The 16,604-nt window shown below is 47.8% G+C and overlaps 1 protein-coding gene across 2 annotated transcripts; it reads right to left on the bottom strand.

Annotated features, from left to right (window-relative positions):
* Window positions 1–544: 544 nt before the first annotated feature.
* On the bottom strand, window positions 545–14,568 carry SULT1C2 (sulfotransferase family 1C member 2). Of its 2 annotated transcripts, none has more exons than XM_004005921.6 (8): window positions 14,379–14,568; window positions 7,589–7,762; window positions 7,189–7,314; window positions 6,436–6,533; window positions 5,814–5,940; window positions 5,278–5,372; window positions 4,951–5,131; window positions 545–2,917 (listed from the first exon to the last, which is right to left on the bottom strand). In XM_004005921.6, the coding sequence occupies exons 2-8, from the start codon at window positions 7,734–7,736 to the stop codon at window positions 2,805–2,807; spliced, it is 888 nt and encodes a 295-aa protein (XP_004005970.2). In that variant the 5' UTR covers window positions 7,737–7,762; window positions 14,379–14,568; the 3' UTR covers window positions 545–2,804. The 2 variants fall into 2 exon arrangements, with proteins under 2 accessions (XP_004005970.2, XP_060269858.1); XM_060413875.1 differs by lacking the exon at window positions 14,379–14,568 and adding an exon at window positions 12,339–12,371.
* Between the last annotated feature and the right edge of the window lie 2,036 nt (window positions 14,569–16,604).

The raw sequence follows: 16,604 nt of genomic DNA, 5'->3' as shown, positions 1-16,604 counted from the left end.
TCCCTGGGGTTGTTGGAAGGGTGGATATAGAGGTGATTTGCAGGTATTTTAAAAACCTGCAGCCCATCTAAGGACTTCCCAGGTGGCTCAGTGGTAAAGAACTTGCCTACCAATGCAGGAGACCTAAGAGACATGGGTTTGATTCCTGGGTGGGGAAGGTCTCCTAGAGGAAGGCGTGGCAACCCACTCTAGTATTCTTGCCTGGAGAATCCCATGGACAGAGGAGCCTGGTGGAGTACAGTCCATGGGCACAGAGTCTGATGTGACTGAAGTGACGTAGCACATGTGCATGCCCAGGTCATCTAATCTCCCAGAACAGATTTTTAGACCCTCTGATTCACTAAGACTGAAGTCCATGGGCTTGGTTCCTAGTTGTCGAGGAATAGGAGAGTGTAACTTAACAAACAAACCACAATGCAGTTGATGGGTTGGACTGTATCTAACTCTGGAACAAATCATTTTTTTTAAAAAATCACTTTCTTCCCATATATAAATAATTATTTTCTGTATTAATCATGTGTAGAAACAAATAATAAAACATCAGTAAGAAAACATAGTCAAACTTTTATTCCACTCTGTATATAGACTCATTCCAGTTAAAAAGAAATCACAAGTCTTTTTTACTAAAACGAAAGTGTCCAGAAAAAGTTCAATTCAGACAGTGACTAAATCATAGCACTGATGTAATGTTTCATTTTCTTGATTCATTCTTGAGTTTTAAAGCAAATAACTGACTATTAGAAAAGTAAATTTCAATTTTAAAGTTATTCAAAATCAGTAAACTATTTTCTGTGTGAACAAAACTTTGAACTCACTAAACGAAAATTTTATATATCACAATTCACATCCATTTAAATTTTACCATTTTAAAATCAGAATACAAGCAAAAATTCCAAGGAGTCATGCAATTGACAGAGGTGAGCAAATAGGTTCTGCGTCTCTGTCTTTAAACCAACTGTGTATCATTGTTCATTCTGAATCCACCACTGTTTAGATACAGAAACACTTCGGTATTGAAGGTTCCCTGATTGTACCTGAAGTAAACCTGAAGAGATCTGAACTGTTACAAACTCATCCGGCTGAGGGCTGGGGGGTCCTCTGGAGTTATCAATAATCTCCACAAAGGGGAGTAAGATGTGGAACCAAACAGCATAAAATTTATAATCTAAAATCTCAATCTGTGGGGGATAGAGACAACTTTTTAATGTAATAAAAAGCCGCTACTTTGAAGTTTATGTACCCATGATTAAAACTCAGTTGCTGCTGTTGTTGGGTTGTGTCTGACTTTGTGACCCCATGGACTGCAGCACGCCAGGCTCGCGTGTCCTTCTTTATCTCCTGGAGTTTGCTCAAACTCAAGTCCATAGAATTGGAGATGCCATCTAACCATCTTATCTGCTCGTAGTTCTTTTTCTAGTTGCTTTAGGTGTAAGTTTAGATTGTTTATTTTGCATTTTTCTCTTTTCTTGAGGTAAACTTGTATTGCTATAAGCGTCCCTCTTAGAACTACATTTGCTGCGTCCCATAGGTTTTGGGTTGTTGTATTTTTGTTGTCATCTGTTTCCAGGTATTTTTTACTTTCTTTTCTGACTCTTCAGTGCTGCTGCTGCTGCTAAGTTACTTCAGTCGTGTCCGACTCTGTGTGACCCCATAGACAGCAGCCCACCAGGCTCCCCCGTCCCTGGGATTCTCCAGGCAAGAACACTGGAGTGGGTTGCCATTTCCTTCTCCAATGCATGAAAGTGAAAAGTGAAAGAGAAGTTGCTCAGTCGTGTCTGACTCTTCAAGACCCCCATGGACTGCAGCCCACTAGGCTCTTCTGTCCATAGCATTTTCCAGGCAAGAATACTGGAGTGGGGTGCCATTGCCTTCTCTGAAAGTTGGGGCTTTTAGTTCCAACTTCTCTGGAAGCTGGAAACTGGTGACCTGCCATGTACCTATTTTCCTGTGGTCATTCACCCTCATGCCATCCACTGGCCCTCAAGTACTTTCTGCACACACATTCCAGGCCAGGTGCTGCCTTAAGTGCTGGAGTGAATGTTGACTAAGATGTGAGACCAGACACAAAAGACTTTACGATTTAGTGTGGGTACAGACAAGTGAATTGCTGAGTGTGGACAGAGCAGCAGAGCTAATGTGGGAGCGAGAAGGGCCCAGCTGCTGACGGGGTCCCCGGAGGGCCCGGCTCTTGGAGTGAGACTCTGGTGCCTCCAAATCCGACTACCGTGTCTGGGCTGACACTTGATGCCACTCCCCTGTCTCCTAGGTCCCTCTTCCATTAAAATTCACTGCCTGAGCTTTATGTTTCCTAGGCAACTCAGCACCAGGACTCTTCAGGTCAGGCATTAGTATCTGGTCCCTCCCCTTTGCCCCTTCCCCTTTGTCCCAGGGAAGGACATCAGAACGTGAACCCTCAGGACTGCGCACTGGCCCCATCCTCCAAGTGTCCCTTCCCGCAGAGACCAGGTGGGACCTGGGACCAAGCACAGCTGGAGTTTCTGACGTCAGAGTTTTCATACTCTCAATAGAGATGTAGCCAACTATTTGCATACGGACACTGAAGATATAATTATGTCACAGACTAGAGAACTAGGATGCACTTTCCAGAATAATGGAAAATTTAAAAGTCCTTGCAGTATTCAAGTCTTGTATTTGACTTAGTTATAAATCCATCTAGTTTCTTACTTTGGAAAGAATGGTTGAGATGAGCACAGAGTTGGTAGACAGCCTGCTTTCCGAGGCTCTTGGGTCAGGATGAAGGATGAGGCTGTATCCTGATAGCTGCCTCTTTATTGCTATTTGACTCAGAGCTCCGTGCAAAAGTTGATTGAGGTTCCTTCCATCTTTTGCCTGTAGATTTCATCAAATCTCTCATTCTGAGCCACCGTGAAGTGGTTTTTCCAATCCCCCACGATTCCTGGAAGGGGAAAGCCCAGATGAGCATCACTGCTTGGGAGTCCTGCTGACCCAAGTGAAGAAGGGATGCGTGCCTGCATAATGCCTCATCCACGTCCCCGGCGGTACCCCTCTTCTTGCTGCTCTTGGCTGAGATGCGCCCCAGAGCACCTGATCAGAGGTCAGAGCCCCTAAATCAGAGGACGATCGACCCAAAGGAGCTGCAACTGGGCCCCACCTGAGGTCTGTTCACATGAAGGGCGACCACAGAGAAGTCAGAAAGCATGCGCTTCTAACACTCGGCCACTTGGGAGAATCTCCAAATGTCCACTGAGTAAAAGACTCCAGATACAAGACAGTCTGCTGCCTGATTTGTTCAAGGGAGCCTAGGATCAGGCACAATGGGTGTGGGGATAGGGACAAGCACAGGGAGCGTCTCCCGGGGCAGAGGGCCTGGAGAGGGGCAGGAGAAGCGACTTTGTGGGGAGGAAGATGTTTAAGGCTTGATTAGGGTGCTGGTTGCGTGTGTGCACTCATCTATCAAGTCTTATTAATTGTATGCTGCAGTTCACTGGAGGTAAGTTCCAGCCCAAAGGAAAAAGATTTGGGGGAAAAATATGAATGAGGTACTCTTTTTCACCCAACAGTAACTATGAAAATAACTTCAAAAGAGGGAAATACTCTTTGCCCCACCAGTGCCTCTTCTGGGAAATTATGCAAGAGAAGGAAGAGTATCAGGATGTGAGAACATAGGCACAGAGCAGTTTGCTGGAGTGTGATTCACAAAGACAAGGACTGAAAACAGCCAGAGCTGAGAGTCTGACTCCTGGGGAAGAGTTGATGAGTTATGATGCATCTGGACATGAGCCCCTAAAGAGAGCTTCATGGTTGCACTGTGCCCTGCCCTTGTGGTGCATTTGAGACTCTAGTGAGGAATGTGTGTGGGGGACTTGCCTGAATTTTGTGGGGTTGGCTCTCACCGTGGTGCCTGTATTTCTGCAGAGCTGAGGGGAGGGGCTGTGGAGAGCCGGGCAGCTCACCAGATCCTTACCCGAGACTACCCAGGGAGAGAAGCGGATTTGCTTGGCTTGTTTCAGTAATAGGGAAGCTGTTGTAGACTGGAAAATGCAGCAAAAGAAATCCAGTTGGGTGAAGAAAGAAGAAAAGAAGTTGCAGAGCAATGGCCCCCACAGCTGAGACTGTGTCGATAAAACTGCTACAGAGGGGCTTTGGGGAGCAGGGTTTTGGTAAAGAGAACTTTTAAAATGCGAATTTATGTTTTTATAATCACATATATTACTTTTAAAATTAAACAGTGATAAAGGCTTTTATTTTTTCCCTTTGAAAATATTGTGGCATTGCTGTTGTTCAATTGCTAAGTCATGTTCGACTCTTATGACCCCATGGACTGTAGCCTGCCAGGCTCCTCTGTCCATGGGGATACTCCAGGCAAGAATGCTGGAGTGGGTTGCCATTCCCTTCTCCAGGGGATCTTCCTGACCCAGAGATTGAACCCAGGTCTCCTGCAGGTGGGTTCTTTCCTGCTGAGCCTCCTAGGAAGCCCCCATAAAAAACATGAGCTGGGCCAATTAGGATCCCTCTCTTAGGAACTGGAATGAAGAAGTATGACGGAAGGAGGTAGGTCTGAGCAGTAGTTGCCATTGAAAGTCATGCTGTTCAGCCATGATGAGACTGGCTGATGAGCAGAGACTGCGAAGCAGGAAGAAGGAGCAACGGGCAGTGAGGCAGGAAGCTGGTTGGTGGAGAAAAGCCCTCATCTTGTGTGTGTAGAACCTCGGAGCAAAGACCCAGACCTTGCTACTGCTGGGATCCCAGGCCTCAGGCCAGGCGTCCCCAGGATGTCTGGACCAGCCCCTGAAGGACCAGTGAGCTCTCCTCTCTGAGGGCCTCCAGCAGCAGGCATGATGCACGATGCACTGTCCTGGGACTGGTAAAGCCCAGCGCCCTCCTATCAGCAGGGCAGGCGCCATGCTACTGGGCAGATAGAATACTTGGTTTACACCCATCTCTGTGCAGTCTGTGCAGCCCACCCACCTTTCCTCATGAAGGGGGAGATGGACTGGTCCAGGATGGTCTTGGGAGCCGTGGAACGGTTGGTCATGGGGTTTGCCTTCATCTTCTCAAATGTCGTCTCCTGGACAATGGTGTCCAGCACGGCTCCATCCAAGTTCTTCTCCATGAACTTCATCACCTTCTGAATTTCCTGCTTTGGGTCCTGTGGGGAGGGTAACATGGCAATGGAAGGGCGCATCATGTCAGAAGGTCACACTTGTTCCCTTGCAAGACATGCAGCGTGGAAGCAGCCCAGGGTCTCTCAGAGCTGGGTCTGACGTGATCTCTACCCACATGGCCTCTACTCACCCTCTTGATGTCCTCATAGAAGAGAAAGAGCATCCGGACATTGTTTCTCAGCTCCCACCAGCCTCTCACATGCTCGAACCAGGACCCCCACGCGACTGTAAGACACAGAGAACACAGCAGAGAGCCCGTGCAGGGCCCTGCAAAGCCTTCCAATCCTCAGGGATGTGATTGACCTCAAGCGCATTGGAGAGAGAGGGAAACAGATTACCAGCCAGATACATCCGTGAGTTGTGACCTGTTTGACGTGGCAGATGAGGCGGAATGGGGCAGCCTCAGGGGAGTTTATCTCAACCTGCCTACCAATGCGGCTTCACATATATTATCTGTCATCACAATGCCCTTATGACGGGACAGGGATGCTTTTGGAAAGGGGAGACCCTGCCAGTCAGGTGGCCAGGAATAAAAGCTTCCGGATCTGGTGGGGTTGTCTGCTGTGGCCATGGGAGGACTCAGTGTCCTGGGGGGTCATGTGGTGTGTGGGGACCTGGCTGAGCCTCATGGCCGTGGTGGTGGAGAGATGGGAGGGGGCCCCCTACCTTTTCCACTGATGAAGGTTTCAAAGTACTGGTCCCAGGTGCCCGGGTCGGGAAGTGTCCGGTTCATCCTCTGGAAGTGGTAGTAGGAAACCAGACAGTCCTTTACATTTCGAGCAACATAGAGGAACTTGAAGGAAAGAGTGCAGAGAGGGGGTGAAGTGGCATAGAGGGTGGTTTTCACAGGGTCACCAACGCTGAGCTGTCCCAGGGGGCCTGTGCCTGCTGCTCACCTGGCCTGTGCCGCTCACACTCCCCAGGGTCCCCGCCTTCCTTCCTGGCTCCTCCCCACAAGGCAGCTGATTCCTCGTGGCCCCCTTGATCTCCTAGAACAATCTTTATCCAGAAACCAGGACCTCCCGACAGACAGAAGCTGTGATGGCCCCCGAATGCCTTCATCCTGTTCTCCCTGGAGGTCAGCTTCATGGTAACAGGGTGGATATGTTCTAGGCCTCACGGGCTCTATTGTTCCTTCGCTCAGTACCTCTGCTGTCTCCACCAAGCATCCCGTGGGTTTCATCTCAACCATGACCCTGGATCCTCAGCCGGGGAGGTGGAGAAGCACACATGACGGAGGATGTTTGGGGTTGGAGCATTCGCCCCCTCTGTCCTGAGATGTTGGTACCTTGCAGTTGCTTTCCCAGAAGGATGGAGGCAGCAGCTGGGCGGGGAGGTGGGTCCTCAGCACCCGGGGCCGGGGCATCGCTCTGGCCTTCTCCACACCTTTAAAGAAGTCGAGAGGAGGACCTTGTCCCACAAGCATCACAGGGGGACTTCTGTCCAGGGCTCTATCCAGAGTGTCGGTCACCCGCCTACCTTTCTGCTCTTGGGGGCTTTTGTGGGGGGACCATGACCTTTACCTGTGGGTGGCGCACACACTCTGCAGCTGCAGGAGCTCAGTTTGGGGATGAGGAGCTGAGTTCCAAGGGAGAGGGGTACCAGAGCACAGGCCCCCATCCCCACTGACCTGCCCAGTGTGCTGGCTGTTTCCTTCCTCTTTGAGAACCATGACCCTGATGGCCTATGGGTCCTGACTCCTACTCGCTCCCTGGAGACACCAACCCAGCACATTCCTCTGTGTGATCAATGCGTTATGGGTGGGGGGAGAGTGTGTCCCTGAGATCAAGAAGGCACGACCTTCTCCCTAGAAGCAGCTGCTCCTGTGTGGGAATCAGACCCTGATGCAAATACCTCCACATCCTTAAACCGACCAGATGATACTGTGATGAGGACACATGTCCTGGCACCTGTGTCCAAACCCCCAGGAGGAGCTGGCAGCTGACCTTGGGCTCTGGGAGATGACCTATTGGTCAATGCAGGGTCACTAGTCGTAACCAGAGCCCTGGCCGGGGGTGGGGCAGCGGGGAGGAGCATTCACCGGAGGGCTGGGGCGGCCGGGCCCACTCGAGGAATGGGTGGCGGTGTTGGATGGCCGCCCGCTGACACTTGTCCACATCCCCGCTCTGCTCAATCAAGTCCACAATTTCCTGGATCCACGTGGTCCCTGTGGCCAGATGGAGAGATGAGAGGCAGGAACTGGTCAGACAACTGCCTCCTGCACCCTGGTAGACTGACGGGTGTTCAGGTCAACCTCTCCCCCACCCAAGGGCCCACAGCCCTGCAGGTGGGCCCCCAAAGCTGTAAGCCCATGAACCCAGGGGCTCAAGGTCCCCCAGGAGCCTGTCCTTGGGGCAGGAGAGCAGGGCCCTCTGACCCGCACAGGCATCCCTCCAGAGACTGTGATCCCGAGGGAGCCTGGCGACCCAGCCCACAGCTACCTGACTTAGGGTAGGTACAGATGAGGAGGTCGTCCGACTGGGCCTCGAAGCCCTGGATCTGGTGCCAGTTGTCCACAGTGGTGGCCGGCAGGGGGATCCCCGCCACCTCCCCTAGTGAGGGCTGTGTCCCCGCCGTGGTCAGGGCCATGGGGTCTGGGGATGAGACGGCGGTCCCTATGGGCAGAGAATAGAGGAGGTTTTTGAAAAATTGTGGTTCAATATTCATAACATGACACTTATACCGTTTTATCCACTTGTAGGTGCAAGCTCATTGTTGTGCAACCATCACCACCATCTCCAGAATGTCTTATCTTCCCAAAGTGAACCCACTCATTGAACACTAATTCCTCATCCCCTCCCCTGTCCCCAGCCTCCGCTATTCTATGCTCTGTCTCTGTGGATCTGACTCCTCCAAGGACCTCACACAAGGGGAAATCAGACAGTGCTTGTCCATTGAGGACCTGCCATAATGTCCTCAAGATCCATCCATGTTGTAGCGGGTGTCAGAATTTCCTTCCTTTCTGAGAGTGAATTCACCCTCAGGAAGCACTGCATTTCATTTATTTATTTATTTTTGGCTGAGTACCAATTTATTATGTAAAACATGAACATTGTTCATGTACAAGCTCAACAGATGAAGATATGAGGGTAGAAAGGATCTTGTTTACAACAGCAGAAAAGAAAAATCCAAATATAAATATACATATAAATATAGTATGTATACAAACACAGGTATAGAGTTTCACAAAGAGTCTATAAGATATAAATTTTTTTATGTGGACCTTTTTAAAGATGTCTATTGAATTTGTTACAATATTGCTGTTGTTTCATATTTTGTCTTTTTCTTTTGGCTGAGAGGCATGCGAAATCTTAGTTCTCTGACCAGAGATTGAACTCGAACCCACATCAAAGGTGAAGTCTTCATCACTGGACTATCAGGGAAGTCACTATAAATCTTTATTCATAAAAATAAATGAAAATTTTCATTCCCGAGAGGTGCAGAGGAAAAAAAAGAAAAGACGTAAATAAGTGGAAAAACAATTGTATAGAAAATCTCAATATCAGAGATTTAACACATTCCCAGTAAAAATAACAACAGAACTGTTTGTAAAAAAACAAGCTGATGAGGACTGAATTTTATTCATTGATTCATGCATGGACCCTTCCAACTTTTAACTGTTGAGAATGAAGCTGCTATGAACATGGGTGTACAAATATTTCTTCAATATCCTGCTTTCAGTTCTTTTGGGTGAATACTCAAAAGTGGGATTGCTGGACCTTTTATGAGCTCACTCTTCTGAGGATTTGCCATCCCGTTGCTCACAGTGGCTGCACTTTTACATCCCCACTGGTGGTATATGAGGTTTCTGGTTTCTTTTCATCTTTACCAACACTTGTTATTTATTCTCTGTTGTTTTTCTATTTTTTTATTTTTTAATTTAATAGTAGCCATCTTAAAGAGTGTGAGGTGACATCTCATTGTGCTTTTGAGTTTCATTCCCCCCAAATGTGCTCATTGGTCATTTGTGTGTTTCCTCTGGAGAATGTCTATTTAAATTCTTTGTCCGACTTAGAATCAGGTTGTTTGTTTTTGCTGTTCTGTTGAAAGAGTGTTAAATGCATGAAATGAGAAAGACTGGAGGAGCTGCCACTATTTCCTAGGATAGCTGGCTACTGTGATTCCAGAGGTGCTGTCTGCTGCCACTAGGGACACTGGCAATAGTCAGAATCTTACAGTCACTGGATACTTGGTTTCACATGTGCTCGGCTGAATACCCTATACTTGTTAACTCATTCTGACTCTTGAATAAAGTGAAAGGGTCCTTCCAGGATAGTTAGGGAATTTGGAATGGAAATGTATACTGCTGCTGCTGCTGCTGCTAAGTCGCTTCAGTTGCGTCCGACTCTGTGCGACCCCATAGACGGCAGCCCACCAGGCTCCCCCATCCCTGGGTTTCTCCAGGCAAGAACACTGGAGTGGGTTGCCATTTCCTTCTCCAACACATGAAAGTGAAAAGTGAAAGTGAAGTCGCTCAGTCGTACCATGCAGCCTACCAGGCAGGCTCCTCCACCCATGGGATTTTCCAGGCAAGAGTACTGGAGCGGGTTGCTGTTGCCTTCTCCGGAAATGTACACACTGCCATATTTAGAATGGATGACCAACAAGGGCATACTGTATAGCACCTGGAACTCTGCTCAATGTTATGTGGCAGCCTGGATGGGAGGGGAGTCTGGGGAGAATAGATACATGTGTATGTGTGACTAAGTCCCTTTGCTGTTCACCTGAAACTATCACATTTTTAATCCACTATACCCCAGTGCAAAATAAAAAGTTTAAAAGAAATGAAAGGCAGGAGAAGCTGCCTTCTCTTCCTGCCATCTTCTTCCTGAAGATGAGCCTATAAACAGTTACCGGAAATTGAGTTGGGGGCTGGTGCAGCCCCTCCAGGGAGCTGGTGGGAGGCTAGTGCTCACCACATCTAGGCGTGTCATTAAGGGGTTCCTGACCTCAGAGCAAGTCCAGCCATTCAGAATGGAGACTGAGGGCAGCTGTGTTTGCAAAGGGTCAGAGAAGGTAGAGTTTGGACAAAAGTCCTGAGATTATGGTGGGTTTCAGGAGGGTGGAGGGAAGAGAACAAAGCTTCTAATGGGGCCTTTCACTGTAGGTCTTCTACAAACTTTTCTCTTTTAATTTGTAAATGAATCAAGGATTTATTAGGAAGGAATGTTAACACCCTCACACAAGTGAGGCTGCTCAGAGCCCCTTGAACAACAATACTTGCTCAGGAATGCAGCCAAAGGCTGCCTGGTAATTCCACATTCCTTCATTAAGAATTACCTCTTATATGAAAAAAAAAAAAAGTATGTATACATATGCTTAACAGAATCACTTTGCTGTGCAGAAGAAATTAACACATTGTAAATCAGTTACACTTCAGTTATAAAAAAGAACTACTAGGATATCCCTGGTGGTCCAGTGGTTAAGAATCCACCTGCCAACTCATGGGACTCAAGTTCAATCCCTGGTCCAGGAAGACTCGACATACTACGAGGCAACTAAGCTCACTTGCAGCTACTGAAGCCCATGTGCTCTAGAGCCTGTGCTTTGCAACAAAAGAAGCCACTACCGTGATAAGCCTGCACACAGCACCTAAAGAGGAGCCCCTGCTCGCCATAGCTAGAGAAAGCCTGTGCACAGCAACGAAGACTACTGTGACCAAAAATAAATTAAAAAAAAGAATTACTCTTTTCATTATGAATGGAAACATATATGTTACATAAAATTTAAAATTTAAAATAGAAAAAAAAAACCTATTGCATGAGTTGTTATTATTTTGATATATTTCTTTTTAAAATACATATTGTGTTAGGTAGAATAATAGCCTCAAAGGTATCCAAGCCTTAATTTCTGCTCCTTCCACTGTCTGGTGAAGGGACTTTGCAGATGGAATTAGGGTTAAGGATATGAAGGCCATAGGCTCGTCCTGGATTATCTGACGCAGAGGGGCTAACATGACCCCCAAGGACGGGTAGAAGAGAGCCGGAGGCATGGAAAAGCCAGTTGAGGAATGCAGTAGCTCAAGAGGCCAGAGGGACGCCCAGGCCACCACTGACTAAAGTGGGAGGGGACAGGAGCCCAGGGATGCTCCCAGGGAGCTGAGAAGGACCCCCAGCTGATAGTGCAGGGACGCAGACCTTGGCCCACGGTCAGAGGGGCTGAATTCTGCTGACAGAAAGCATGAGTCCCGAGCCAGTGCCCTGAGATGCCTGCTTGGAGCTCTCACTCCCAAAATCATCAGATGAATAGTGTGCGTCCTCTCAAGTGGCCGAGTTTGTGGTGCTCTGTCCCTGTGGCAAAGGCATGCACTCACTGGTCACCTTTATAGACAGGTGCCGTCCCTACCAGGTTCATATGCTGAAGCCCTAATCGCGAGGGCTTCAGTGTGTGACTGCATTTGCAAACAAGACTTTAAGGGGGTGACTGAGTTAAGGTGAGGCCAGGGTGGCCTTATCCAACCTGGGTGTGTTCTTGTTAGAGCTGGAGATTAAAGCCAGGGTGGCTGCTGCACAGAGTGATGGCTGGGTGAGGAACAGCCTGCGCACCCAGGAGAGAGACCTCGGGAGAGACCAGGCCGGCCACACCCAGGCCCTCCACCTCCAGAGCTGTGACAAAACACCTTTTTGTTGTAACCTGCTTAGTCTGTGGTGTATGGTTATAACAGCTGAAGGGGACTATGACAAAGGTCTTTGCTGAAGCTTAGAAACCAATTCTTTAGTTTGAAATCATAAATGGAGGGAAAGAGTAAGTGGTTCTTCCTGACTTTTCTATATGACTGTTCTGCTGAATAGCTAATAGCAGATAAAAGAAGTTTCTCTTCATAGAATCATTCTGGCCAATAGATGAATAATAAATCATAGAATTGTAATGTTGCCTTGCAGCCCAAAGTGGTGAAAGAAGCTAGGCATTTAACATTCGTGGCTTCTGACATCCCGGAAAGAAAGACAAGCAGACACGGCACCCCTGGTGACGGACATGCATCCTACGATGTGGTTCTGCCCCAAACATGAACCTGATTAAGCCTCAAAATCCAGCACCAAAAATCTCTCTCTTTTTTAGGTTTGTGAAAATTCTTTCTGGCTTGAGCTAGTCAGTCCTGTCTACATAGCCACACCTACATTACTAACAGTAAAGATTAGAAAAGTAAACCAATGAGTTAAGTAAAGGATTTCTTTTAAGCCATATCCTTACCTTCAAGTCTCAGCTGAAAATCAGACCCCAGAGGCTGGACCAAAGGTCAGTGAGCTCAGAGGGCACTTTCCAAGGATGTGGCCAGCTGCCCGGATGGCAACTGCCAAGGCTCAAATTACCTGAGTCAGGGGTCCTAGGGCCTGTAGGAAGTGGGGACCTTGTGGGGGGTTCGTGTCCCCCATGTGGTAACCCGGAACTTTTTGCTGTCGGGGGCACAAGCAGCTGCCCCAGAATTTTTTAGTCAAAGTTACTTAAGAAATAGGGGATATAAGAAAGAGACTGAATCACTCTGTCTGCCTTAGAGATAAATCTCCCGGGTGAAGGGCCCTCCACTTCCCCGTATAAGAGGAAAAAGCACCCTTACTTCCAGAGACCTGGATTCAGGGCCAAGAAGGCTGGGTAAATAAACCTACTTCCTTCTTCCTGATGGTGATACTTTCTCATTAATTTACCCATGCCCCAAACTCTTTCTCTGTCAGTTATTCACAAATTTGTTTATTATTCACAAATTTATATCTTTGTCTAAAGGTGTAAAAGCTGCCTATTTGTCACTTCTTCGGGTCTCATATTTCTATGGGATCCTGTGTGTAAAAATTAAATTAGTTTTTTCTCCTGTTAACCTATCTTATGGGCTTCCCTGCTGGCTTAGATGGTAAAGAATCTGTCTGCAGTGTGGGAGACCTGGATTCCATCCCTGGTTTGGGAAGATCCCCTGGAGGAGGGCATGGCAACCCACTCCAGTATTCTTGCCTGGAGAATCTCCATGGATAGAGGAGCCCGGCGGGCTACAGTCCATGGGGTTACAAAGAGTTGGATATGACTAAACGACTAAGTTCACAGCACACAACATGTCTCATGTCAAGTGAGTGATGAGACTGGCTCCTGTTCTTCAGTTGGAATTATTTTACCTTAATCCTGGATGGGATGGGGGCCATTTGCCATGATTTTTCTGCTCCCTTTTAGTTAATTGACAGGATTCTTATTACCTTAACTGAGAACTCTGCAATTCCATAATTGGGCTTTTCAGATTGAAGTATAATTGACATGCAATGTTATATTAGTTTCATCGTAATTGTATTTTGATTTTGGGTCAATGCTCCAGGATAGCAGTGGCTCCGTGATGGAGCGGAGGAAAGCACAACCTTTCCAGTAAGCAGAACTGTTGCCCAGGATGTATGGCTCCTCATTCTACGCCATAACCTACATGTTCACAACATTGTACAACGTGGGTGCACCTTGAGGGCACTGTGTGAAGTCAGGTAAGACACACAAAGACAAATGCTGTATGGAATCACTTCATGTGGAATCTTCATGTCGAACTCACAACAGAGTCAAAGTGTAAAACGGTGGTGCCAGGAGGAATAGGGAGATGCTGGTCAAAAGATACAAACTCCCAGTTAAAAGAGGAATGTGTGTACCAAGTCGTGCCACTTGTGTTCGACTCTTTGCAACCCCAGGACTGTAGCCTGCCAGGCTCCTCTGGCCATGAGATTTCCTAGGCAAGAATACTGGAGTGGTTTGCCATGCCCTCCTCCAGGGGCTCTTCCCAACCCAGGGATCAAAGCCGCGGCTCTTATATCTCCTGTACTGACAGGCAGGTTTTTTATCACTAGTACTACCTAGGAAGCCCATAAATTGTGGGATTTAATGCAGAGCATGGTGACTAGAGTTAACAATACTTGTCATATGCTTGAAAGTATATAATAAACATTCTCACTGCAAAGAAGTAATTGTAAATATGTGACACTCTGGTGGGAGTCATTTTGTGATGTGCACTTGTGTCAAATGGACACAGTCTATACCTTAAAGTTACGCCATGTAACATACTAATTATATTTGAACACATCTAGACAATAAGTTTTAAAAAACGTCTTTCATTAGTCAAGATCATCTAAATGTGTTCTTGCCTTTTAAGGGCTAACAATCCCACCCCCATCCAAATTAATACCATTTTGTTTTCAATGTTTTAATCCATTTCATCTGAAGGACTAACTGAAGGAAGATTCATAAGTCCATCCTCTCTGCGTTTTTATTACTCACAGTTGGTGTCTCCAGGTGAGCAGACTGGGGACTGGGTCCTGGTTTGGCAGAGGGAGACTTGAGTGCCCCGCAGGCCATCTGAGCTCAGCTGAGGAAGGGCAGCAGGAGGTCTGGTGACCTTGGGCGGCCCCTCAAGGCACGTAGCCCCACGCTCAGTGCTGCTACTGCCTGGGCCTGACACAGCTTCCTTGTCCAGGGACTGGCCTCCTCTCCTCAGGGCTCTGACTCAGCGTTTACTCTCGATAGCACTGACACACCTGGTACAGAGCCGGGCTTCTGTCCTCCGGGGACCAGTGGCCGCTAGGTGCCTTGTCTCCAGGGTGGGGGAATGGGATTGAGAGCACAGTCTTGTGCACATCAGGCCACAGCAAGAGGATAAGCCATCTCTCCATTTCTTGGGAGACTTAAGGGGCCACTGGGGATGACTGTTAGCTTGAATACCTGCTCCTGGAAACTCTATAAAGTTTTAGAAAGATGCCAAGTGCTGGGGAGGTGGCAGGGGAAGCTGGAGATTCTGTACAAAGATGAGGGGCCCTTAGAAACCAAGGAGAGAGAACAAAAAGAGGTACTGAGATTCTGTAGTAGACTGGGGGCTGCCATCACCATCAGTCCATCATCCATCCATCCATCAGCCATTCATGCACCCATCTATCATCCATCCACCCGTCCATCCATCCATCCATCAATCATCTGTTCATCTATCATTCATCCACCCACCCATCTGTCCATCATCTGTCCATCCATCCATCATCCATCCATTCATTCTTGCACCCATCTATCATCCACCCATCCACCCATCTGTCCATCCATCCATCCATTCATGTACTCATCTATCAGCCATCTGTCCATCCATCCATCCCTCCATCCATCCACATGGAAGGTGAGGAAGAGGGAGTCTGGATCCAGGAGGCCCTGTGGGGTGTCTCAGTGTCACCATGCCCCATGCTCAAGGTCAATGGAAAACAACAGCAACCCCTCCCAGGAGGACAGCTCATGACCCAGACATTTCAGCATGGAACCCTGAGGCCCCAGGTCAGAATCATGGCAGCGAACTCCTCGCTGGAGGCAAAGGGGCATCAGAGTGGGTGGTGGGAGAGGCAGTTACAGAGACAAGGGCTGTGGTCAGCAGATGAGTTCCTCCTTATTGTGTTATGTGTGTGTTTACATACAAATATCTTTATTTCCTTCCCTATTGTGTCCTTTATCATGTAACATACGATGCATTGACTTTCCATCATATTATTTAAGTATTAATTTTGTAACATCAGTTTGAGCAAGCTCCAGAGTTGGTGATGGACAGGAAAGCCTGGTGTGCTGTAATCCATGGGGTCACAAAGATTCGGACACGACTGAGAGACTGAACTGAACTGAACATCAGAGTACATAAGTTATGAGAGATCTAGGAGAAACATGTCCAGGAAAGCCATGTTTCCATGAACAGAGGTAGACCTGAGGGGCAGTCAATGGTATGTGAGGATGGGGTGGGGTCGAGGCAGGAGGGACTCAGGCTATAAACATCTCTAAGTCTGAGGGGCCAGAGGTCAGACAGTGGGACTGTCTCCCTAGAAGCTGGAAACACACTGTCTCCCTAGAAGCTCTGGAGAAGGTTGGGGGTACGGGAGCGATCCACAGAGGTGGTATTTAGAGTTTCAGAAGAGAGTGGAGTGTGTATTCACGTTGCACTCCAAATCTATAGGCTCCAGGTGCAGGAAGCTTAGACAGGTTGGCTGCCTATAGTCTTTGGTCTCCTCCTGACAAAAGAGCCCAGTGTCTCAAAAAGAAATGTACTAATCAACATATTAATGTATTAATCACATGTGCATGCATGGTCACTCAATCAGTGGTGTCTGACTCTTTGGACTGTAGCTCCTCTGTCCAGGGGATTCTTTAGGCAAGGATAGTGGAGTGGGTTGCTGTGCCCTCCTCCAGGGGATCTTCCTGACGCAGGGATCAAACCTGTGCCTCTTATGTCTCCTGCATTGGCTGGTGGGTTCTTTACCACTAGCACTACTTGAGAAGCCTCATTAATCAACTCCAACATAAAATAAAAAGGTAAGCAAAATAAATGTTTGGTGGAATTCACCTGTGGAGAATAGAAAAGCAAATGCCTGGGGACTAGTTGACGGTGGTACCTGCCCTCATAAGCTTGCAGGAGAAGCAGAGTCAGGCTCTGCCTGAGCACTCGAGATACAGAGGAACCTAGCCCTACTGACAGCTGACACACTG

The sequence above is a fragment of the Ovis aries genome, chromosome 3 (genome assembly GCF_016772045.2).
Source record: "Ovis aries strain OAR_USU_Benz2616 breed Rambouillet chromosome 3, ARS-UI_Ramb_v3.0, whole genome shotgun sequence".
NCBI lineage: Eukaryota > Metazoa > Chordata > Mammalia > Artiodactyla > Bovidae > Ovis > Ovis aries.
Note: the sequence above shows the minus strand (reverse complement) of the source record. Positions and strands in the feature narration are given on the sequence as shown.

Coding starts and splice junctions, on each gene's coding strand:
- SULT1C2 (XM_004005921.6), bottom strand. CDS start 7,736: ATGGCCCTGACCACGGCGGGGACACAGCCCTCACTAGGGGAGGTGGCG. Junction 5,941..6,435: donor TCTGGGAAAGCAACTGCAAG/GTACCAACATCT, acceptor CTTTCCTTCAAG/TTCCTCTATGTTGCTCGAAA. Junction 2,918..4,950: donor CTCCCCCTTCATGAGGAAAG/GTGGGTGGGCTG, acceptor TTCCCCTTCCAG/GAATCGTGGGGGATTGGAAA.